A 25,636-nucleotide genomic window follows, 5' to 3' on the forward strand; every position below is an offset into this window, starting at 1 on the left:
GACAGCACTCACTAGTCAAGCAAAACTAAGACAACAAACAAACCCTCTATGGAAGGCCATTCTACACAACATGGAGCTCCATAGTTCTTAAATGAATTTCCTTATTTGCTTTATTCAACCCAGAGAATCCTTTTTTCTTCCTCTTGGTGGAACTGGGCTTCCATACACTGCAGCTGTGTGCTGTTTAAAGAACCATGTTCACGGATAAGTGATTCCGAAGTTAAAATGCACCAACCCAATAATCCAGAACCCACACAGCTCAGCTCACGCGGGCCTGCAGCTACGTAACAAGCGGTTTTAGGTTGAGAAATTCCTTTAAATCTCTTAAGCATCTTAGCTGTTAACAAGTCACCTGGTTTGAATGCACTGCATTTCAAAATGATGCCACCACATCACTCATATGAAGCCAGACTTTATAACACACCTCCAGCATGGCTAAAACGGGGCTTCTCACTGAGGAGAATGAGCCACTTTAAAACTCCACGGGGGCAGGCTCACTGTGAGTGATATTAATTAATAGAAAATGCATTTTGAGAACCTCATAAACATGTTGCATTTATAAAACAAAGTAGAGTCTGTTGATTTGCTATTTCTGTTTTTATAAACAAACAAACACCTGTTCATCCTCAACCTGTTTATTTATTCAACACATTTGTTGAACCTAAATAATTCACAGGTGGTATTAGCTCTATATATGGAGTATTTCTTTAGTTTTTCTAGCTTATTGGGTTTTTTTAAGCCACAGACATACTGAGAGTCTCATAGCTTTTGAATTTTGAGCTAAGTAAACTGAACTTAGTTTAAAATGACAGATATCAGTTAAGCCAACTGGTGACCCAGATGTTCAAAGAGACTTTCTTTGGGGCGATCGTGGCAGTACGATTGGCAGTTCGTCTTATAATCGGAAGGTTGCCAGTTCGAGCCCTGGCTCCGACAGTCTCGGTCGTTGTGTCCTCGGGCAAGACACTTCACTGGTTGCCTACTGGTGGTGGTCAGAGGGCCCGGTGGCGCCAGTGTCCGGCAGCCTCGCCTCTGTCAGTGCGCCCCAGGGCAGCTGTGGCTACAATGTAGCTGCCATCACCAATGTGTGGATGACTGAATGTGTAAAGCGCTTTGGGGTCCTTAAGGACAAGTAAAGCACTATACAAATACAGGCCATTTACCATTTCTTTTTGCATTTTCTCAGTATATACGATTTGTTCTTCATTCAAGCTCTGAAAGTGCACCTGAAACCATTTTGGTAATAAAATAAAATAAATAAATCATTTCCAGGGAATTTGTGCGCGTGGTAGAAGCTGAACTCGTGACCTCTGTCATGCTTATGACTGTTTCTGTTCTTTTGAAATGAAACAGCTTTGACTTAAATCTGAGCTGTATTAAAGCAAACAGTAGCTTTACATTATTGCTGCTTTGTTCAGACTCTGAACTTTCTAACGATCCGTTAGGGGGAGTCAAGGTTTTTGTGTTTTATTGACCCAATTTGATGAGTATAGTGAACTCTCTGCTGTAGATTCATTCAGCTCCTCATTTCCGTCTAAAGTTCTCGAGTTTCTAAAGAAGTGTCAAAAAAAGAAAACTACACTGAAATAACTATGAACTAAACCTCAGTATTGACACTGAATTTTTTTTTTCAGTCATCATTTTATTAGCACACAAACTGAAAATTAGAGACTGGAGAAAACACTGACTCATCTAATATAGGAAGCAATGTGGGGAGAAAGTAGCTGTATCTCTGAGGCAGACAAAAAGAGAAACAAAAAGAGGTGGAATTTATAGACATTTTAAAATGACCGTCTGCGTTAATAAAAATGCTTTTCTTGCAGCTCAGCCCATTTGGGTCTAATATTTCAGCTGCGATGAATAATGAAGGGATTCTCCTTTGCTCAGGATGCGTGGAGTGTGGGTGAACTTGCCTGTCTCCTTTACAATGAAAGTAAATCACACTCTTACTGATGCTTCAAATGCGCACAACACACACACACACAAAGTCGGCCTATCAGTCGTAGGGGCAGATTTACTAAATAGGGTGTGAGTGCAAATCCCATGTGCTGCTGATAGGTGTGGGTAGTTTTATGGATGACTGACCAAACCACCTTTTCACCTCTAAACACAGGTGAGGTCAGTTCATTTCAACATGACACGCCTCGTCTGCCAAGAGCCATGCAAGTTAGCACAAGGTTGTAAACTAAGAGATGATATTCAGCTGCAGGTCAACAGGACAGGCTCAGCTTGTTAATTGTAATCAGGAAAACACATAAATATAGACATATAGGCCATACACATGTACAGTAAATGCAGACTTATACAGAGTTATTATGAAGGAAACGGGTGTCAGTCTCCGATGTAGTACTGCAAGCCATGCAACAGTTTTCTATTATCACGTTCTGTGGCACTGATGTATTAGGAAAACTTACAGTACTTCAGGGGATAAAACCAACTGGAAATGTATATGTCACATAGTGTCAAAGTGCACACAGATGAATTTGTCCGCCACAACAAAAAACAGTCATGTGTGCTCTCCATGGTCCTGAAATGATAAAAATTTAGTTTTTCAGTGCAATAAAACTTTATTTAGGGGGACAAAATTATGTTATGTTTAATTTTATATATGTATATAAAACATTAAGGGCATGTACATATATATATATATGTTTGCATGCATGATGCTAACCTCTAGTGGAAAAAAAAGCTTTCCAGACTTTACTTTTCTTACTTCAGAGCAGAAAATCTCTTCATATTGAGGTTACATTGAAGGGGCCGAAAAGAAAATTGAATAATCCACCGTTATATCTGTTGACCTTGATTTTTTAATAAATAATGTCTGAATAGTATTGTTGTGAATGTTTCATCTGAATTGTCCTCTTTTAAAAATGTGTGGGATACATGGTTTTTGAACAAATCAGATTTTTTTCTTTACAAAGTTGGTTATTGCTTGTTTGTGGGAAAAAAAAATCTACAACTCTATTTGTTTAGATGTTTATGTGTCCTTAAGCACTAAAACAAAAACTCCTACTACAATGAAAAATACTGTTTCATTTATGGTCTTGATCACTTGGTCATAAACTTGACCCAATTCTCGATTTTTGGGAGAATACAGGAGTGTTATACACCAATTAGGCATAATAATAATAATAATAATGATGATTATGATAATAATTATGACCACTGAATATTTCTATATTCAGAAAATATATATATAATATACTATTAGTGGGTGACATACAGTATATAAGGGAATACATGGTGCCGTTTGTTGTTATGGGGCTGCAGTTCGGCTTTGGGCTGGTAAAACTTGGGTCCAACGATCCATGTGGACGTTACTGACACATACCACCTACCTAAGCATTGTAACAGGACATGTACCCCTGTTTATGGAAGCAGTACTCCCTGATGGATGGTTCACGAATAGTTTGAGTAGCACAACAACAAGGTTGAAGTGTTGTCTGGCCTCCAAATTGTGCAGATCTCAATCCAGTTGAGCACCTGTGGGATTTGCTGGTCAGATCCATGGAGCCCCCAACTCACAATTTTCAGGATTTAAAGGATGTGTTGCTAACATGTTGGTGCCAGGTACCACAGCACTTCAAGGATCTATTGGACTCCATGCCTTAATGGGTCGGGGCGGTTTAGCAGCAAAGGAGGAACCAACACAGTCGATCTCTGCATGTGGTATTGCTGCCGCACAACAGCAAAGAGCACACTCTGTGTATCTGTGACACTTTGTTATGAAACATCATTATTTTTCAGCATTTTTTGTTTTGGTTTTAATTTTCAGATTTTAGTCCCATTTTAAGAGGCCGTGATTATGGTTAAAATCCGCTCTGATAAAGGTAATTATGTGTTGAAAGCAAAGCCGGGACGCGGTCACTGATGGTGGTGGAGCGACACCTGATGTCACAGGAACAGCACCAACGCGGCGCTGTCAGGTGATGTCCTACCTTGCATCACCCACCAGATGATGTAGCAAACAGTATATTAAAACTTCATGCTCTGTGTCTGTGCCATTTCTTTCCTCGCTGTATGTCAGGTGTCAGGACTTGCTCCACCCCCCCTCTTTCTTGCTCTTACACTCTCTGCCTCCCCCACCCAGCTGTGCTCCCACCCACATGCATTATCTCCACCCCTAAAGTGCTTCTCTTTCAATCTGCTCACCTCCTTTTTGGCAGTGCTGTTGAATTTGTTGACTGAGAGACCTTTTGGAGGTTGCAAAGACTGCGTCAACCCCCTGCACCCAACTTAACAGTTGCTGCTCTTCACCGTCACTTGCTTGGCTACATACTAACTTGCTGTAGGAGGGTAATTAGTCAGAGTGATTTCCTGCCCCCTCCCACTTCCTTTCTCTGGCATCTGCTTAGCACAGCGTTGCATAGATGTCATGGAAATCTTATCAGCCGTGCTGTTTGCCATTTGTCTCGTCGCTGTTCGATATGCGAATGCGCACGAACCAGATGCGATAGTGAACATATAGTTTGCATATACTTAGGATGAGGCAGGTATGCTTCGTGTCTCAGAAGAGCATGTCTCACTGGTTTCTGCTGTCACCCTCATGCTGAGTGTTTAGCTGATTTTTATTCATTTAAAGATATTGAGCAATATAGTCATATAATTAAGGCTTTTAAAGTGAAATGCTGTTAGAGAGTAATTAGTAATACTATTTTTCAAAAACAGAATACAGTTATTGGTTTGACATCAGTAATAATCTATCAAGATACAGTCTCATGGATGTTTTTTGAATGCAAGCCTCCATGCTACCCTTCAGCACAGAGTAAATATATGCAATTAGAAAATAAATGAATATAAACAAACAGAGTCACATTTCTGTTATCCACTAATAAATGATTGTTTACACATTCTGCATGGCTGGCCATGCTTAAAATGGAAAAAGGTCCAGCGTGAAACACTGAAATAAGTTTCATGGCTCATTAAATTCCAGCTGTAAGCTACAGAGTAAACGGATTTGTCAGAGAATGCAGTTGTTTGGGGACAAAAAGACCGTCAAGGTTGTTGATATACTGAGCAAGCAGCATGCAGATGCCTGCATAATCATCAAACAGAAAAACTGGATTGATGTGATTTTTTAAGTTTGATTTAAAATAGCACATAAAGGGTCAGAGTAGGATTAAAATAATAAAAAATATAGTTTTCATGGTACAGTAAGAGGCAGAGGTTTGCAGATATTTGACTGTGACATTTCTGCTTCCACTTCATGAAATATTAAATAGATTTTAAAAGCCTTTATGAAATATTTAATGAAATAATATTTTGTGCTTATTTTAAAAAAGAATTCAACTAGTTGTTGTATTACAAACTGTTATATTTAAGCATTTTATTTATGTTTTTGAACTTTTAATTTAGTAATTTTTGTGATAATAAACAAACAGAATGTTAACATTCTCTGTTAAAGGACCACAGAAGAGAAAAAAACAGATCAATATCAAAGATCAATAAAATAAAATATCTCAAGGGGAAGAAATAAGGTTGGATTTAGTGAAGGATTAACTTGTAGGATTTTCTCTGTTTCTTCTTTGATTCTTTTCCAGAATCCTTGAATCATTTTCTCCAACAGCATATCTATATTAGGTTCTTTATACCATGAGGAGATAACAAGAGGCGTATTGAAAAATCTGATTTTAAATTTCCAATCAAATTCTCTCCACAATCGACTGCTTATTCCCTTGTGACAGTTTTTGCTTCCCATATATTATCAGTGATTATAACATTTAATTCTAGTTGCCATTTCTCCTTAATATAAACTGTATTTTGGCATTTATTTTGTAAATATGAGAAACATGTTTCTTAGTTGGGAGATGTTTTTCCATAATATTAATATTTAAGCATTTTATATCCAGTTATCCTTCATAATACATTACATTATGCACAATTCTAAAGAATATAGATTTAAAAGACTGTATTACAATGAAAGCATGTCTAATACAAATTGCGCCCTAAATCTGAGCGTCTTCTTGATGAGTTATGCCGTCCCACCGTTCCATCACTTCCCTCCTGCCCGTCTCAAACTCATCATCTGCAGCAGATCCGGACAACATTACTGTCATGAAAAAGCTTATAACATAAAAACATCATTGTGAAATATGAAACTGAATATGAAAAAAACAAAAAACAAATTAAAAACAGTCAAATTAATTATGAAATACCATCTGGCCAAAACGATTAGAACTTTAATAACTTCCTTTTGCAGATAGATTCTTGGTTAACACAGCACTATGGTACAATAAAATCCCATTATTTATGCTTGTGGTAGCGTGTGCGTGTGCGCCTGTCATCTTTCTGTCTGTAAACGTGACAGCTTGAAAGGTTTTGAAAGTATTCTGCTGGTAAAGACCGCCCGCATGGCGAGTGGACACACACTGCTACCACTGTTATTACTGTTATTATTCCTACTGTTATTCCTGAAGAACAGATCTTTAACTTTATGAACAAAATCTAGAATATCAGTGTAATACAAATTCAGTGTAATACATTGTATCTTGAAGACAGATAATTAGTCAATTAGTCTTTCAGTAATTCCATAATTGCTTGAAGAACACAACTTGAATAAGCTGAAGTCTCTCAGTTCTCAGTGGATGTGAGTCTGGAACGAATGGAGACACTTGAGGGCTCCTTTGTGGACAGCTGGATGCATTACACACAGATTTTCACATGTATTCTCTGCTTACTGTGTAAACGATAAAATCTCAGCATTCCAGCGATTTACCCACCAGTGAATAATGTCTGTATGGAGACCACCCACTATGCTTTGGCTCCTCATATCTCATATCTCACTCCAATTTGCAGGCTTGTTACAGCGAGGCACATTTCTGTAGTGTGTGAAAAGCTGCACCCTACACATTTCATTCTTATCGTGTTTTTCATTGTGTTAATGGCTTCATGGCAAAAATTCTCTGTAAGAGTTCTCTAGTAACGCACAGTCGTGTGGGAAGACAGACAGTGATTACATTGCTAGATGTTTTTAAGCCATGTTATTCATTTGCAGTGTTTGAATATTATGTAAATTCTAATCTAATTTAGTACCTTCGACTCGAGCCAAATATGTGTGTGAGATATTGTGAGAAAGCTCGTCTCCCACTCCTCGTTATGCTGCTGCTGTTAAATTGACGAATAAATCAAGGTGTGAAAACAAACCCACAGTAAAGTCCTGGGCAAATGCATATCATTACCAGAGTAAACACAGCTCGTGATCTGAAAAAGGCCAGTGTTATATAAAACGGTCAATTTCATCAGGTGTTAAGATGCATGTGAAGAAATACTCATGTCTGGTTGTCTTTCTACAGCTCTACAGCTCGGTGGAGTTTGGACGGAGGTGGCAGCTGGTGCACGAGCGAGTGGCTCCCAATCGTTTCTACTGGTACGTACTGGTGCGCTCGATATTGTAGAAAAGTTCTAAAATCAGCCATGATGCAGAACAGTTTTTGTTCTTTACAAATTACAGCATTTGTTTGCACAACACATCCAACCGAGCCCAAATATTTCTTAATTTATAATGTTTGTAAATTTTTAAAAATATGTATTTTTTTCAAACCAGCCAGCTGATAACATTATTCAAATTCTAGGAGAAAACATGCAGCTCATCCATATTTAGCAATTGTTTAATGTCTGTGAGCACGGTGGCACGGTGGTTAGCACTGTTGCCGCACAGAAAGAAGGTCCTGAGTTCAATTCCACCATCAGGCCGGGGTCTCCGGGTACTCCGGCTTCCTCCCACCGTCCAAAGACATGCAGCTTGTGGGGATAGGTTAATTGGATAAGGTGTGAATGGTTGTCTGTCCCTGTGTGTTGGCCCTGCGACAGACTGGCGACCTGTCCAGGGTGTACCCCGCCTCTCGCCCTGTGACAGCTGGGATAGGCTCCCGCGACCCTGAAAAGGATAAGCGGAAGCGAATGGATGGATGGACTCCTGTAGAATCAGCTTTAGCTGGAATAACTTGTAGTATTCATTTTCTGTGTGACTTTCTAAGTCTTTGGCAAAAAATTGGCAAAAAGTTAATGCTTTTTGCCAATTTTAGACCAATAAAACACAAAGCTGACCTTGAAGACCTTGGAGGACATGCACCAAATTTGAACATGACCCCACTCGACATCGGAACTCATTCAAAATGTTTTGAGCTTTCATGTTTAGTCTGAATGAAATCCACACATGCAGATACCACAAAAAATATAACCTCCAATAACTTAAAATACATTTTGAAAAACAGAACCTCAAAAACTCAAAACCCTAGATCCATTTTTTGTATGTATGCATTTATTTATACATGTAATTCTTTGTTGATACAAAAACTAATTGTGTGACATATACCAGGAAACTTACCAGCAAAATGAAAAGCATGTTTATATACATTAAGTGTCCTGTACACTCAACGTCATTGCCTCTTCTCAAGGTAGGGAGCAGATGAGCCAGAGAGGTTTTTAAGATTTCTATTATTCATGTGTCTGACGTGCCCGATCGTCTTCCATGTGACCGACAGAGTTCAGTCATAAAAAAAGGCTTAGGAACCGGATTGGAGTGAATCTGAAAGTTTTCTCGTCCACTGAGATGAAATAAACTGAAATAATCTACTAATTTCTTTCAGGGGGCCTTAAACAGCAACACAAGTTGTCATCTGAACTTTGCTGCATTGCTTCATCTTCTCATAATTGTTACAATGTTCCCTGGCCTTCCCTCGCTGCCTTGCTGCCACCGCCGCGCAGTTGCTGTCCAACTCGGTGTTATCTAGCACGTCCGCCCTCTGTGCGGTAACTAACACGTAACAAAAAGCTTTCACCTCGACTAGCTGCAGAGGAACTGTCGGGTAGTAACGAGCTGGGCAGCCAGGAGTGAAGGGAGCCTGAAGGGCTGATGCTGCAGAAGCTGTCAGAGTTCTATTTTGGGACGCTCGCTGTGCAGTAGGTGTGGTGGTAGTCCCGGTAATGAGGCTGCAGAGCGAGCTTATATGTGTTATATACATAGCCACCAAGAGTGTAATCTCATTTCATGTTTTGGTAAACCTGAGCAGCACTTGGCCACACGCCGCTCTAACTTTGGCCACATTTAATAAGTTTGTGAGCTTAACGTGTGCAATTTGCCTGTGACATTAGAGATGTGAAAAGCGTGCGAAGCTGCCTGTATGCGATATATTTTTGCAAGGCGACGGCTGCATCTCGTTTTTATGCGTGCCTCTTCCGAGTCTCTTCAGAGGCCACACAGCTGTTCAGACGAGTGTCATACATACAGACACCCCGCTGTAGGTGTGCCATCACTGAAAATACACGAGTTTAAACAAACCACGTCTTCTTCTGTGCCCGTCTCACACTGTTCCTGGGTACCTGAATGGATTATTCAGTGAAAATGGAAATGTGGCTCAGATAACTAGGCCATGCTATTCACAGCTGTGTTTCATCTGGGAAATTACCAATACTACCAATAAGTATAATAATGATTAGACGATATAGTGGTCTCTGCCTCTCATTGTGTCTGCTTTGCACAGACTCCCCTTTATTTCCCTCCTCGTTTGTGTGTGCACTCTACCTGTCGACACAGCCTCTTTCTCAGCTTCTCTCCCCCGTCTCGCCCCACCTCCCCCGTTCTCTCCCCTCTGTGTGCGCTGCCTTTGCTTCTCCTCTGATCCCCCAGTCTTTTTAATACATATTTAATGCCGTAATGATTATATGCTATTCCATCTGCGGGCATCCCTACTGTAGTGCGAAAAATCAATGGCTTTTCCTCTCCTAATGATGCCAGGAAACATCTTTCTCCATTTTTCTGGGCGAAAAAGGACCTTGTGGGGACTCTGAACATTTAGATCGCACAGTAATCCCGAGGCCCTCTTTTTCCCTTTACAACTTAAACTGCCTTTCACGGTGAAGACAAAGACGAGGTAATTCCTGCAGCCAGCTCCTGCTGATGTTTACCACGACTGTCATAGCACTTGACTTAACCTCTCCGTCGTCATAAATTTGTCTGACTTTGCAACGTGCAATCTCTCAGGTTAGACAGCAGCTGCCATAGGTGACATCTGCCCAAAGGCAAAAGACCAATAGTGATGTTCCTGAAACACATTTGTCTGCCTTTCAGGTCGAAAATGGGTTTGGACAAAGAGCCGGGCTTAATTCACCTGGAAACCAGCATCACTGAAGGACGTGAGTAATTGAATTCCGAGTCCAGTGCTCCATTTTCCGCCGTCTTTGTACTGTATCGTGAACATTGTGCTAAAGTAGAGAAGAATTGGGAGTTGTGTGGACAATTCCGTTGAAGGGTAATACGAAGGGACAGCGGAAATGGCCGAGTTGGGGGACACACAATGACAACGGAGGGAAAAGTAATGCATATATTAGAATGCTTTTAAAAGCAAGTGATTTAGCTCAGGGGGGCTCTTTTAAGTATAAAGAAACACTCTTCGTCCTGAATGACAATGAACACTGGGATATTTGGGGTTCATTTTCTCTTGTCTAATTTTACTTTTCTGGGAGCAACTCCTTGTTCTTATGTTTTTAATATTTTTCTTCAAATTTCCAGCAGCGACCCAAAATGCCAATAAAAATAAATAAAGCAAAGGATTGAATTAAATGCAAAGAGCACAAATTACTGATTAAAAACGTATAGACAGAAACTTACAGCATCTACTCATTTAAACAGCATGTTCTAAAACAAAAGTACATTTGAATAGTTTTGAAGCCACTGCAGATATAATCTCTGTACATCAGATTTTAGGCCTCAGTACTGAACCCCAAAAGTAACTCTGACTAAATCAGACATGACTTGATTTATTTGTACATATCTGTTGTTGAGATAACGATCATTATGACAGCTTTCTGAAAGTTTTCTTGCTATTTTTTCACAGAGGACGATCTGTGATTTGTATTAATAAATCAACACTCCCACAGACTTCTCCTCCCTTCTTTCTCAAAATTGCATCACTGCCATCTAGGCGGATCTATTTGAGTTTAAACGAAACAAATCAAATTTTTGCAGAAAAATACAAATAAAAACCAGCTTTTTTGAAAAGTGAGATAGATTGGCCTTTTATTTCCTACTCTTATAAACCGAAACAACGTTTCTTCTTTTCCTGTTTCATGTAAATATACATGTTTGGGTGGACTGTCATTGGCTTTTCATTTTCAGTCCAAAGTGGAAAAATGGGGAAAAAGTTTGTATAAAAACTAGTAAGAGTCTGTTCTTATTCCACAATCTGTCAGACAAACCGATGCTTATTTATTTGCTGGAGCTATTTTTCTTTAATCTTGTTTCTGTAAGAAAAATAATTCACGGATAAAATTCAGTTTTAAAGAACTTGTTAATAAACACGGTGCCTTAAATAGTTAAGTCTAGCTTTATTGGTGTTACTAAGAACTTAAAGTCAGGATATATTAGCCTTTGCCACTTCAGTTTGAACTGCTCTTTTAGTCTCCCTTTAACACTTAAATGATTATAGTTAGTTTTTTAATCTCACAGAGTTTGTATGGCACCTCTTTGAGGCCAATACAATAAAGGAAAGCCAATCATCCAAACGTGCATAGCAAACATCAATCGTGTCAGATGTTACAGTCACACAGCCAGAGACTATCACTATTGATCATGTGCGTGTGGGGGGAGCCGACACATATTTGGCAGAGGCTAACGTGTGGGGACAGGCTCTCTCCCAGCGCTGCGATTGAAGGCAAAGAAAGCAATTGGTTTCTCTGGTCATCTGTCTTCCCCTCCACCCAGCTCCTCCCTTACTGGGACCACTTTATTGACACGAGTAATGTAGGGGCCAAAAGAGGCTGCTTGGCTCTGGGTGAAGGCTGCCTTTCTTCATTGGCTAATACCATTGCTGATGCCAGGGCTTGACGTGTGTGTGTGTGTGTGTGCGTGTGTGTGTGTGTGTGTGTGTGGGAGCAGAGGCGCTGTATGTCACCTGCAAGCTGCAGAACTGCACCGACGCCAATAAGGGCAAACCATTCCCCGGCTACATTGACCCCAATTCTCTGGTGGTGCAAGATGAGTATGTGTTTGTCCAGGTAGGTAATTGTCCAGTTTGCTCAGTGAGAAATATTACAGAAAAGTGTGTGGAGGAGAAAAGATGTTGGGTTTTCTTGGGAATTTTTCAAGGTCATTCTTACAGAGAGATGCTATTAGTTGAGCTATACGTGTGAAAATCCTTTATCTGCTTTATTTATGTCTGCAAACTTTTTGGCTCACCTTAAGGTGTCAGCTGGGGGGAGGCCAATCTACTACGTGTCAGCTAAAAGAGATGTCTTCACCCCTATGAAGCTGCCCAAGTATACGCTGCCCAAGGTAACAAATAGACCTCGTCGGCTTCTTTCTTTTTTCTCATTTCTAAGGGGAAAAAAATAGGCTTTGAGCTTTGTTCAATACGAAGGCGAAACTTTCAATAACGCTCCAGATCGTGCTGGCTCCGTGTGGTGCCCTCTCTGTTATTTATGGGCGAATCAAGGGCAGAAGTAGCTCTCGCAGTGTTTCCAGAATTGTTATTCCGTGCTGCTCCATGTGCGCGTGGCCTCGCTTGTCACGTCCCCGTTGACAATTAAACATGTTTTATTCAATCAAGCTCTGGGCGCCCAGGTTGCTGCCAGCTCACTGCAAGGTGTTGCTGGCACAGTCAGAGGTAGATGAAGCACACAACTAAACAGCATGGCCTCAGCTGCATAACTCTGCCCAATAAGCCCGACGTAGTCTTAATGATTGCTGTATCCTCTTAGTGGAAATACATGAATACTAAACGTGAAGCGATTCTGATTAATGAATATGATTAAGCCCAGCAGGAGGGTGAGAACAATATGTATACACTAAAAAAATTATATTTCTATTAGCATAGAAGAGATCGTGTTGCCTCAGAAAAGCAAATTAAAGCTTTTACAAATTTCCATTACAAATTAGAGTAAATGAATGCTCTTTTAAAGTGTAATTTCAAACTGATGATGATATTAAGAGCACGCATAAACAGGGGATGTTGACTTTTATTGGATAAAAGCAATGAACAAAAATATCAATATACAAAATGCACAGAGGAGTCGGGAGCACACGGAACAGAAGCTTATTGTTGACAATAGATACAGTGAATCCAAACTGTTTGTCGTCTCTGTCAAGATATTAACAAACATTTAAATTGCTTTATAAAGAGAGGGATTTTTAATTATTATGATGTTTCTATTGCAGCTCCAACACTTTGCTATTAAAACAACCATCTGTAAGTCTGTGTGCATCACTATAAGATCATGGGTGTTTCCCATTGTGGTTACATAGTAGAACTGACACAGGGCAATATGGTGCTACACCAAAACCAAATTGACACATTGCTTATAACACCAAATAAATAAAGGCTTTTAAGGTGTTGCGGATAAATACAACAAAATAAAATGATACGACCGAGACACAAACGGTGGTATTTTGTAAATATAATAATAAACGCGAATTCACTGTGTAACTGTGTAACTTTATTAGCAGCGTCCTCCTGAAAATGCACCAACAACATTGAGAGTAACATCCTCCTCTCTGCTCCTTAATGCTCTCTGGTCGCTATGGTAACGCCTAAATATTTCTTTCAAAATAAGACACACGACTACAACAGGGGAAAAGCCCCAGGGAAACCGAGTTAACGATAAAAACCCTGAAAACCATAAATTTCACACCTGAGCCTCAACTCTCACGGCCCGGTACCAAACGACTCACGGCCCGGTACCGGTCTGTGGCCCGAGGGTTGGGGACTGCTGCAATACATGGGCAAAAATTCTGAGCGCTACCTTTTAATCTTTGAATTCAGGTGTGTGTGTTCCCATTGCTACAGGTGTATAAAGTCCAGCATTGACCCACGCAGTCTGTCTTCATGCATCGTTCTAAAGATCTCACTGAATTTCAGTGTGAAACTGTAATGGGATGAAATTGTTGCTGCAAGTCAGTTTGTGACATTTCTTCGTTCGTAGATTTCCCGCCATCAGCTGTAGGTGCTATTGCTGCAAAGTGCAGCTGTTTAGGGACTACAGCAACTCATCCATGAAGTGCCGGACCATGGACGTTATAGAGCAGGCTCTGTGAGTGCTGAGCAGTGTTGGTCAAGTTACTTGAAAAAAAGTCATTAGTAACTAATTACTGATTACTTCTCCAAAAAAGTAATCCTGTTACTATACTGATTACTTATTTTCAAAAGTAATTAGTTACTTAGTTACTTTTCAAAAACATGATACACAACCTAAAGCAATAGGTCTTTCAGCCCAATTCTATTTTTTCTGCATAATCCATCATATAAAATGTAATCAAATGAAGTCTCTTTTTACAACTTCTTTTATTAGTTTTAATCTTTTAACTTTATGCACATTGCATCAAGCAAAAATGAAATTATATGCAACAGTCTGTGACTTGAAGAAATTTGTATACCATTTAAACCCATTTCCTGCATAATCCAGCATATAAAATAAAATCATGTTTTGTGTTTACACTCACTCTTTCAAATAGATGCGAGTAAAACACAGCAAAAAATGAATAAAATCAAAGATTCAGCAGCACTGAGTCCTGTCACTCTTAAATCTATTGTCACCTGTTTAGCAGGAGTGGGGCGGGTGGAGGTTTGCCTGGTGCCACAGCGGTCATTTCTCTGTGAATTTCACATTCACGTGGCAGCGTGCTGGGTACTTGCTCAGATTTGAAGTTTAATTTTTCACTGTAGAAAGAAGTTTTCTTCCCACTCGTGTAGAGCGGATGCTGATGTTTTTGTCCCTTTTCACGGAGTCAGTACTTCCACGCTTTAAACGCTGCACGGTCGTACTCTCTCCCGCACTCTATCCATTGTTGATCTGCACACGTCTATTACCACGGACGTCGCACGCACTTACATCATTGTCATGAGACACTCTCACAAGCAAAATCACGGTTTAGTAACGCAGTAACGCAGCGTGCTTATGGGAAAGTAACAGTAATCTAATTACTTTTTTTGCAAAGTAATACCTTACTTTACTTGTTACTTGAAAAAAGTAATCGGATTACAGTAATGCATTACAGTGACACAAAAACGGTGTTCCAGGAGCTTCATGCATGGATTTCCATGTCTGAGGTGTAATGTGTTTTGTCCACATGGTGTATGTCAATTTGTTATTATTGTCAAGACTTTTTATTGTATGATACAGAACAGCACAAACATAAGTTGAAAAGATAAAAACGCCGGGCTAACAAGGGTCTGTGATATCATTTTATTCCTACCAGGATCTGCATGTGATCAGTACGGATGAAAACCGTGTCGTCGCGGCTGTGCGGGAGTGGAACCAGAATGAAACCTACAACCTGTATGTGTCAGACACTTCGGGGGTCTACTACACTCTGGCTCTGGAGAATGTGGTCAGCAGCATGGGCCCCGAGGGAAACGTCATGGTCGACCTCTATGAGGTGAAAAACCACTGATGCTGTATCCACAGGAAGATAAACTCTGTGTCTGAAGCAGGAACGTCGCACAAATGCAGAAACCTCCGCTTTAGTTTTGGAGCCTGCAGTATTCATTTTAGACAATTCTCTGTTTTTAAATAACAGGCCTGCTCGATGAGTATGCAGCCTGCAGGTTTATTATGAACGCTGATCAATACTTTGGAGCTAGGAGGCAGACGTGATGAAATGTACTTGCTTTGTCATTTTGCAAAGGAACCCTGCTGCTGTAGGCCTACAATTTTCAGAGCACATTGTGTGAATACGAAACAGCTTCAAAGTGCTGACATCAACAAAGGCAAAGGGCACTGTGCCAGCGATATAGATTTTTAGGAGCCTGAGATTATTTCTTCCTTTGATTAATAACTGCAGATCACTTCGCACAACATACCGAATCCAAAAACAAAAAGTGTGCTATGAGCTGGTGTTGAGGCTCTGTGGAACTCGTGATGCTTTTAAGTCTAACGTAGAATAGAACTATATCTGTGAATCTAATAATTAAGCCGTTGGTGATGCCGCTCATGTCTGCTGTGGCCCAAGCAATAGAATCGAATCTACTGTCTTGATTGGGGTCGCCACCCGAAACCTACGATGTGCTAAATCTCTCCTCCGAGCGAGATTGAAGTATCTGTCAATTACTAAAGTGGAGTTTCATTGCCTGATGCCTCTGTCACAGACTCACTTCAGTATCCCTGAGCCGTCCTGCAGGTCTCCAACAAGGAGTCAGATTCATTTAAGACACACATCGATTATTCACAAGTCTCCAGACAGTCGATCATTTCCCACTCAGGGTTTGTGGCTGTGTTTGGTTTTTGTTGGGAATGCAGAAGTAGGCTGCATTTCCTTGAAGTGTCTGATTTGCTTTTGCAATACATTGAGATCGTTTTCTGCAACGTGACTTGAAAATAGGAAAGTAATCATATTTTTGGGTCAAATAAAGTCTGTCCGAGTTTCACATAAGCCGTGAACTGTTCTGATTCTCCAGGTAGCGGGAATAAAAGGAATGTTCCTCGCCAACAAAAGGACGGACAACCAAGTGAAGACGTACATCACCTACAACAGAGGCAGAGACTGGCGGTTACTGCAGGCGCCGAGCAAAGACCTGAGAGGCAACAGCATTCACTGTGTGCTGGTGAGTTTCTTTGCATCTGCCAGCGAGATGCGTTCATACATGTTTTTATATGTGTGCGCTTCCATCAAAGAGAGGCCTTGACAGGAGTTGACTGATCCCAGCAGCAACGAGAGCCCGAGCTCGGAAAGAGCAGCGCCCGTCAAAGCTGAGTGCTCTGAGGCTGCTCAGCTGAAAGGTCAGCCATTTTGATTCAGTCCAATAAGCTGACCTCCCATTTAAAGAAACACAGAGAGAAAGAGTTGTCAGACAGAAAGGCTTTTTTTAATTTTATCTGCCTTTCTTCCTGAGAGCCTCTAGAAAGTTGGAGGCTTCTCATACTCTAGTGGAGTTTTCACTCACTTGTAAAGTTCAGAATTCCCAGTAAACAACCTACCCTTGAAACTGGAAACCACTTATTTCTTGTTGGCCATTTTCTTTTCAATACTTTACCTCTTTGTGTATTTCTCTGTTAAATGAAATGTTGCAAAACCAGTGACTCAAAGAGAAAAGCTAGGGAAAGAAAACGCAAAAGTCCTTAACATTTTTAGAGTTATGTCAATACTCTAGCAAGGTAGAGTAAGTAACCTTAGATGCTAGAACCACTTATGCAAGAACCATAGCAGAGCAAGACATTTATACAGAGACCAAAGACGAAGTCAGTCAGTGGATGGAGTACAGATTGTGTATCCGTTTTTTAAGTGATGATGTATGAACCCTTCTACTCTGCGTATATTAAGGCTGTCATGTTTTTAACATGTTTTAATGCTTTTTATCTTCTCCTATTTAATCTGATCAAGAACCTAAAAAAAAGCTCAGTTTTTAAAACCTTACGATATAACTACAGCACAGCTCCTGACTGAAGTTTGGTCCGTTTACAGCATCCTGCCATCCTCCAGCTTCACTGTGCTAATGTTGATATGTTATGCTAACTAAAGCTGTGTAGCTAGCCACCACGTTAGCACATTATTATATAGCAGCTAGCCCAACGTCAGTAACCCTACAACCGTCACTGCTGTTTAGTTTTCTGTCTTCATTTATGTCAGAAGTGATAGCAGAGCTGTACGTTTGAATTTTTCAGAAATCCCTCAGTCAAAAGATGTTTCCATCTAAAGATTACATACCTAGCGAGCTAACTTGCTGCTAAATTCAAACTCTGTTAAACTTCATAAATCCTGTTTTCATGGATGCCTGGATGTTAAACTTTATTGTTACACCTGGTAAAGCAGCAACGCTGATCATTTTATTAAAGATGAAAGAATTTGGACAGTTTGTAACTCTCAGTGATGCCACAGTGTTCGTTTGACTTTGGGACCTGAAGCGGAGTTTGGACCCGGAAACGGCTAATGACGTCAGTGCAGCATGGTAATCAGACTTGCCCTTGGACCAGATCTGATGGTTTCTGGCTCAAAAAGAACCTACGTGGCAGCCGCTGAAATGCTAATTGTGAGGCTTAACAAATGCTTCGTTTAGATGCGTTTAGATAGGTGTGTCATGGTGAGGAGGAGCTACAGCCATCTGTTATAGTGTCTGTGGCAGCAACAAAATATATAAGTGTCAAAGAACGAGGGTTAGACACTTTTCATCAGTACAAGTTTCGGATGAGCACGTCTCATTTTAATCACCTTCTACTAATACGTGTCGCTAGATGACCACAGTTTGACAGTTGGTGTCACTGTAGCACACCTTCGCATATGTCCTCTTGAAATGACTGTATGTACAGAAATAATCACCTTTTTTGATAAACCAATTAGTGATTCAGTGGCATGCCTCGCCTTCCACCCATATTATACAGTCATTTGTCAGGAAATGTCAGAGTTTTAATAAACCTCTAAACAGCCCGTCACAACATGGCCTGCACCAGTGGCATTTTGCTGGGTCGTAATGAGAATTGTGTCTGTAAAGGTTAACCCAATCAAAATTAATGGTGAGGCCAGTCAATGGGGAAATGGTGTTTGTGATAAAACTTAAGACTTGGGAGGGTTGCCGATCCAAGTTGGGGCAATAGCAGTTTTGCGCAGAAGCATCTTTTGGAGTTTTTTTTTTTTTAAATAATTGAGTTTTTGATTTCTCTTTTTTCCCCCTGTGTAGCCATACTGTTCATTACATCTCCATCTTCACGTGTCTGCAAATCCCTACACATCTGGAAACATCGCCAGCAGGGACTCGGCGCCGGGGATCATTGTCGCATCAGGTGGGTGAGAGGGAATATGTTTCGAGCCGCACGCCATCTACATTCTCCGTATCTTCTTGGACTTCTGATGAGTTTTCTTTAAAACAAAGCTCAAGTTTTTATCTGTCATTTAATAAAAGAAGTGCTTGTAGTCCTTGACTGAAAGGTTAAAACATCTAACCAGTGCTGACTGTTGTTGATTTGCCAGGGTTGTAGAAGGAAAGTCGAAGAATATGTGGATTATTCAGTTAATAAAGTAAGGTATTCTATGGTTTGCTTAGATTTTAGTATACAGCAAAGGAGACATGAAAGAACCTCCAACCTGCAGGGACATTAGTGATTAAGAAATGCTTCTCCTTTAGTGTTTTTCTTGTTTCTTCCGTGTTAACTTTAAGTATCTTTATGCTAATTTAAAGAGTCAAAGGCCATAAAAATCACTCAAAGAGACAAAGCCTCTGTTTCTCTTAGTTATTAATCGTTTCTGTGCATTTTCCATCACTTGTTCTTCTATGCAGTTGCATTGTGGTGTTTGTTGCATTTAGCATAGGTAAATGCAAGCATTTGACATGCTGGCATCAACTCACCTTAAAACGCAAACAGATAACTTGACAACAGAAAGCCCTCAGAGCAGCATTGTTCCTGAGAACACGTGAAAAATAGGAAAGGACTCTAATTGATTCACTGTGAAGAAAAAAATAAGGTAATGTGAGATCAGCAGCCCCCAGGTGGATTCACACCTGTGATATTTACTCCCGTGTGGACCGGCTCTGTCAATAACATGCAGGCACCGGCCTCGGGTGTCTGGAGAAGGCCAAGTTTACCCTACCAGCATGAATGCCATGACCTTTATGATCCACTGTGGCGTAAGCCGGTTTCACTGATTTGGGAGTAAAACAATTAACTTGTTTATTTCAGTCTATGTCATTATTTCAGCTACAGAATGGTGAAAATGAATGAGAATGATTACTTATTTCTTCTTTTCTGTCCCAGACCATCATTTGGAAGTTATTTTGGGAATAAAAATGTTCGATATAGTCCTAAAACAGAAAAACTTATTAAAAGTCCTGGCTTCTGAATGAAATTATCTCAGTTTTACATTTTTTCTGCCATAGTAAAAAGGTGGCAGATGATATGGGACACATCATGGCATTGTGTAAAAATCCCATTTTCCAGAGTTATGTGGTAAGGTAGGGTCATCAAGTCCATGAGTTGAAAGACACACTAAAAGTTAAAATTATTTACCGAGTCTATTCATACACTTGTGATTAATTCATGTTATGTGATGAACATGAGCCCATTCACAATGTGACCTGGGATGGGTTTTTAAACATTCCAATGGTTTGGTGGTCTTGTTCATGAGTGGGAGAAGAGAGGAGCGGGAGGCTGACAGATGGATTAGTACTGATGCAATCAATCACTGGTCCAGTCTCTGTGGTTAAAAGCATGAGGGCAAAGCTGTCGATTTATTGGTCAGCTCCTATCCTCATGTTTGACCACAAGCTGTAGGTCATGACTAATTGAGGATACTATCAGCAGGACAGCTTCTTCTGTAGGGGGCCCTGACTCAACCTTAAATAGGGTGAAGAGCTCAGCCATACTGGAGGGGGGCAGGGGAAAGCCACTACTACAGGTTTAGGTGAGATTTTCCATCTTTGCCCTACTGGTAGGAAACTCACAGGGCAGAACCAGGACATGCTGATGAGATTTTGACATGTTTGGGAATGTCTCTGAGCTGAAAGCTGGAATGAGACTGGATATTTCTGCTTAAACTTCTAGACAAAGCTAGAAATAATCATTCTTTTTAGACAGTTAACAGTAGTACCAGTACCCTAATTGCACAATTTATCCCAACTTATAGTCTTATTAAAACTGCATATACATATACTTAGACAGTATTATAGCAAAATAGCCTTTATAGTAGTAAGACCAAACACTGAGCTCACTAACGGATAAGGGATCAACATTTAATGGGCCTTTATTTAGCTGAGATTTAACTGCTATTACAAGTTCATTTATTGGTCAGTAGTAGGAAACTGGACTATAATCCACATGGTCACATGGTGACTGTTGTTTGGAGTCCTGTGGAGTTTGTAGGCAGTAGACTACAGTACTTTCGCAAGACTCTATGCTCGTAAGTTGTGCAATGTGAGGGTTAGGAAATCTAGTAGATCTTTATTTTCTATGTCTGGATTGCAGTGCAGTTTGTGACACATTAAAACAGAACTGGTGGGTAGAGAAAATGAGACCTTTATAATAATAGCATCCCAAGATTTCATCTCAACTCTAAATTGTTCATTACAGCATTTGTTGCTTGTCTTTTGAAATCAAAATGAAAGTAAATCTGTTATTTCGACCACCTGTAGTGCCATATGGGACCCCGAGCCCCCAAACTGCAGACTTTATAACTTTCAAAGACAGGAAGCAGAACAGTGATAAAAGCAAATTTGTATTTTAGAATATTAATTGGTTACCAACGATGTCTTTCAGACATCTGCTGAGTTCTCCCTAATCTTATGTTTTTAATTAAACCTGACCCTGAACCACTGTCAAGGTGGAAGACTCCAGGAAATCATTATCAATCAGTAAAAGAAGAAAGAATCACGAAGCACAAGACGACATGAGGCTAGAGGAGATGCTAAACATTAGCACGTATACAATTATAGTTCTGTGAATTATAAGTGTATTACCCCGTTAGTGCATGATACAGATGCACTGTATCCACAGCACACCTGTACATCAGACCAGCATGGTGACAACATCAACTGGAGCTCAGCAGAAATCTAAACATTCAGCACTCGTGTAGCTCTCGTATGTTATGATGAGTGTGAAGCTTATTGTTTTTCAGGAGCCATTCAGAGTAGGGGACAACTGTAAAAACCGCCACCTGGCGCCAATTACGGGCTAAATTAAAGCAATTACAGCCGTCTGCACAGAATTAGGGAAGCTTGTCTTAATGTGGTCAGAACTGCTGAATGAGGGATGCAGTAATCGGGATTTATTGGTTAATTTAGGGGTATGGGCAAATGTTGCACTGCACAATAGATCTTTCAGAGGACTGTAATTACAGCAACTGTCTGCAGCTGCAAGCTGGTGCCTCCCGCTGTAGAACCACCTCTTGTCTGAACACACTGTGTAAAAGTCGTGGTGTATTTTGTCAGAAATTAATTTCCTTTTTGTGCATCAAACTGTCTCTCCACCTCGAAGCACTTGATCAAGTTTGTTTTCTATCCTTTCTGTGAACTGGCCTCACGTCCAGGCTCCATTGGGGCAGAACTGACCACCAGCAATGTCAGTGTGTTCATCACCTCGGACGCAGGAAACACATGGAGACAGGTGAGGCAACTTTGTTTTTGGACTGTTGCAATGTCTCGCTGGTAAACTAATTCTGCATATGTGTCACATTTGAGGAAAAAGGACCTAAGCTTCTAAGTCTCTGATGTGCGTTTCACATGGCAACAGCTGACTGACGTTTAACAGTCGGTGTGAAACACACTGTCAACTTCTGCAGTGTCCTACTGACTGAGAACATTACTTTCTTTTCCAGCTGATCACAAGTGACCAGACTGTTAAACAGAGCGAGTCCTCTCACGCTTTAGCTCCGTGTTTTAGTTTAACACCACTTAATATAAAGTTTGGAGATAGTGTGGTTGTATGGAATATTCAAACTTTTAATCTTGTTATTCCATCATTTCAGACTAGTAGATAATCATCCCTCTAAAAATTTAGGTTAAGGAGTTCATATTAATTATTTTAAAGGTTTCTCTATCAGCATATACTTTTATATAAAAGATGTATGAAAGTCGAGCCAACGTATCCTTCACTAGTTTTGGACTCTCACAGACACAAATGTCCACTAATTAGTGTCAGGTAATAACAAAAAAGATATTCCAATGTTCACATCTTGGATGCACTGCGCCATGTTATTTGTCAGGCTACTGCAGAAAGAAATGCTCATCCACATATAAATAACACCAATTAAAAAATCAACATCATTGTTCAGAAACAAACCCATCCCCACGGCTTCTATTCGGGCTCCACAACGTTCTAATCAGATCAGTTGTTCTCGTTTCCAAGCACAAACAAATTTTAATTTAAGAGTCACAAAGTTTGCCAAGTCACTGCTGTTGGCGAAGATCAACTTCCTGCAATTACACAATCGTGCAGTGCAGCAAATATGTTATATTTATTAATATTACAGCCTCATGTCTGATAATTAATTTTTCCAACGATGTGCCCCGTTAAATCTTTAACAAACAGCCGTTCGCCATATGGAGCACAATGAACTGACTGACCTCCCGTCCTCTCGCTGAAAACATCCTCCTTCTCGCTCGTTGCCTATCCTCAAGTTTAGAATATGAGTCCTCAAACAACAGGCAGCTTTTTTTTAAGGTCAGCAATCATATTAATTTTAAAGAGCGGCTGAATTCATTGGCTGCATAAACCACGCATTAGACGGCCTCTACATCACTTGATTCACTTCAGTTTATGGGGCTTGTTTCTAATTAAACACAGCAATGAAAAATAATTATTTGGAAGGTAATGTAGCAAAGCAGGGCCATGATTTGCATGCGTGTGTGTGTCTGTTGTGAAAAATGACAGGGTGGGTGTGTGCAAATGTGTATACAAGTAAGAGTACATCAAGCGTTTTTGTCCCAGCAGATTTTTGATGAGGAGTACGCAGTGCTGTATCTTGACCAAGGAGGGGCCTTGGTGGCAATAAGACACACTCCGCTTCCCATCCGACACCTGTGGTGAGTCATTATGACAGAGACGCCATTTGTCACAGCATGACTAATTTTCTCTGAGGAAACTGCAAGTCCTAAGTTAGTGAAGTAAAGGCAAATGAGTTTGTCTTGAAACGAAGGGACGGTACGACTCTGTTTAGAAAACCTTTGACGATTGTCATTCAGCTTTCTGGTTTTGAGACTATGATGACTTTTGCTCTCACTGATCAGCGTTCTCCGAGCAGAGAACCTTCAGCCCTGCGCGGAATATAAAATAAAGTTGTTAGACAAGTCTCAGGGTCATTAGTGTGCGCACACAGTTGAGGGATTAGCAGCGGCCCCTGGTGAAGCAGCTGTTTGTGTTCCCAGGTTGAGCTTCGACGAAGGACGGCAGTGGAACAAATACAGCTTCACCAACACGCCCCTGTTTGTGGACGGGGTGCTCGGAGAGCCCGGGGAGGAGACTCTCATCATGACGTGAGTAGAAAAAAAACAGAGGAACAGCAAATTGCTGGTGTCTTTAAATGCATGCTCTCTCGCGTCGTGACCCGAGCCTGTGCCGCTTCCGTCTATAGCTCAGCCTGCTCTATTCAGAATTCCTGACTGTGTGTTTTCCTTTTCATGAATAAAAAAAAAGGTTTCTGTCAAGGTCTAGCCAACATCAAAACTGGCTGTCTGCTGATTATGATCACAGGAGATCAATGCTTCAGCGACAACGTGACTGCCCATTTGAAGAGCGTGAAGAAGAATGATCAAAATGATCAAAAAACGCCAGAGAAAACAGACAAGAAACTTTATTTTTTTTATAAAGTTTTAACTGCATTGGAAAGTGGAGAGAGGCGTGGGGATGATTTAGTGTGCCCTCAGAAATCAGATTTATGAAGATTCCTTCTGTGTTCTTTCAAATTTATTATTAGAACAGCCCAGAGCAGAAGTGCGTGCATATGGTATGACGCAGCACTGCTCCCTTATTGCAGCAGAGATTTAGGACTTTGGGACATGTTACCACAGCCATTACATCAATGTTTCATGATACCTGCCATAAATGACAGACTGACAGCTGGCTGTGGAGTCAGCTCTACAGGAGAGTGATAGGGCACAGCTGGAGAGAGAGAAAAGGAAAATGCAGCTCTTTTTCTGGTGGGATTCGAGGGTGGGGGCTAAAGGCGATGGCGGCAGAATAAGTTCTTGAATGCAGAGCCTCTCAGCTGGCAGACACACCATTAGTTTTCATAAGACCATCATGCACTGTTTTCTTATCAATTTGTACTCATTTTTACAGTAAGTGCCTGTCATGGCTGGGTGCCTCAGAAGCTAATTGACAGATTGATTGTGATAAATATGCTGTGGTATGAATGGTGAGGAGGGGTCAGTGCAAAGACACACAGCCACTCAATTTAGCTAGAGATGGAATATTTATCCACTTAGTCTCATAACCTTGGATTGTGTTTTGTTCCTGACCAGTACATGAAAAAATATGGCTTTTCGTTCTGATTAAGTTAAACTTTAAAAGAAAGTTTTTTTAGTAACAGCATAATGCTGGAAATTATATACTGTGGATTTCGAGTGTTAGTCACTGTTAACGAATCCCATGTAAAGACCAAAACCTTCCAGCAGAACAATTTATTGCACAATATGTCTTATTTTCCATGTTTCATTTCAGTCTGTGCTGTAACCATAAAATAAAATCAACAAACCCTTTATTGGATAGGGAAGCTTTGTGGAGGTGACAAAGTAAGCTAAGGTTGAACTTTCAAGCTGGCTCTCTGTATTCACTGCACAACTATTTCTGTCACATGTGCTTTGAACGAAAAGCTGGATGCCTTCTCGAGTCTAATGTGTTTTCCAGTTTTCCAGCTCCCTACTAGAATCCAGCAACTGGTGATCACTTGCTGCAAGACAGAGCCATGTAACAGGGACTCTTTTTGTTTTAACTTCCACCATGTCTCTGGCAGTCTGTCTAGGGTTAGGGTTGTGAGTATAGGCCGGGTTTGGGTTTGGTTAATGTGCTCTCCTTTTCATAGATTTTTCACGTCTTTGGAACACTTACATCAAAACACTTTTAATAGAAAAACTGTACCTACAAAATGAATGACAGTTCACTTGAAATCCAACATTTAGTCCCTGAAATCTTTTTAGCATGTTGCAAAAGCCTAAACCCTAAGCCTAGACAAATCACTGGTGATTGGATGGATTTCAAGAGTTAAACTTTACAAAACCAGCTTGAC

The 25,636-nt window shown here is 40.5% G+C and overlaps 1 protein-coding gene across 10 annotated transcripts in view; it reads left to right on the plus strand.

Annotated features, from left to right (window-relative positions):
- Positions 1–25,636, plus strand: part of sorcs1 (sortilin-related VPS10 domain containing receptor 1) — a 172,485-nt gene that overhangs the window by 114,577 nt on the left and 32,272 nt on the right. For 8 of the 10 annotated variants that reach the window (XR_002062292.2, XR_003220515.1, XR_002062293.2 and 5 more), the window contains exons 5-14: positions 7,293–7,366; positions 10,070–10,134; positions 11,876–11,994; positions 12,182–12,271; positions 15,191–15,370; positions 16,389–16,535; positions 18,603–18,705; positions 21,941–22,017; positions 23,341–23,435; positions 23,778–23,885. Coding sequence is in view for 6 of the 10 variants with exons in the window: in XM_013277139.3 (XP_013132593.1) it covers positions 7,293–7,366; positions 10,070–10,134; positions 11,876–11,994; positions 12,182–12,271; positions 15,191–15,370; positions 16,389–16,535; positions 18,603–18,705; positions 21,941–22,017; positions 23,341–23,435; positions 23,778–23,885 (1,058 nt within the window). In the remaining 4 variants the exon portion in view is untranslated. The remainder of the gene's footprint in view (positions 1–7,292; positions 7,367–10,069; positions 10,135–11,875; positions 11,995–12,181; positions 12,272–15,190; positions 15,371–16,388; positions 16,536–18,602; positions 18,706–21,940; positions 22,018–23,340; positions 23,436–23,777; positions 23,886–25,636) is intronic. The other 2 variants (XM_005470160.4, XM_019359483.2) reach the window with 1 other exon arrangement.

This window comes from Oreochromis niloticus, linkage group LG6 (assembly GCF_001858045.2).
Source record: "Oreochromis niloticus isolate F11D_XX linkage group LG6, O_niloticus_UMD_NMBU, whole genome shotgun sequence".
NCBI lineage: Eukaryota > Metazoa > Chordata > Actinopteri > Cichliformes > Cichlidae > Oreochromis > Oreochromis niloticus.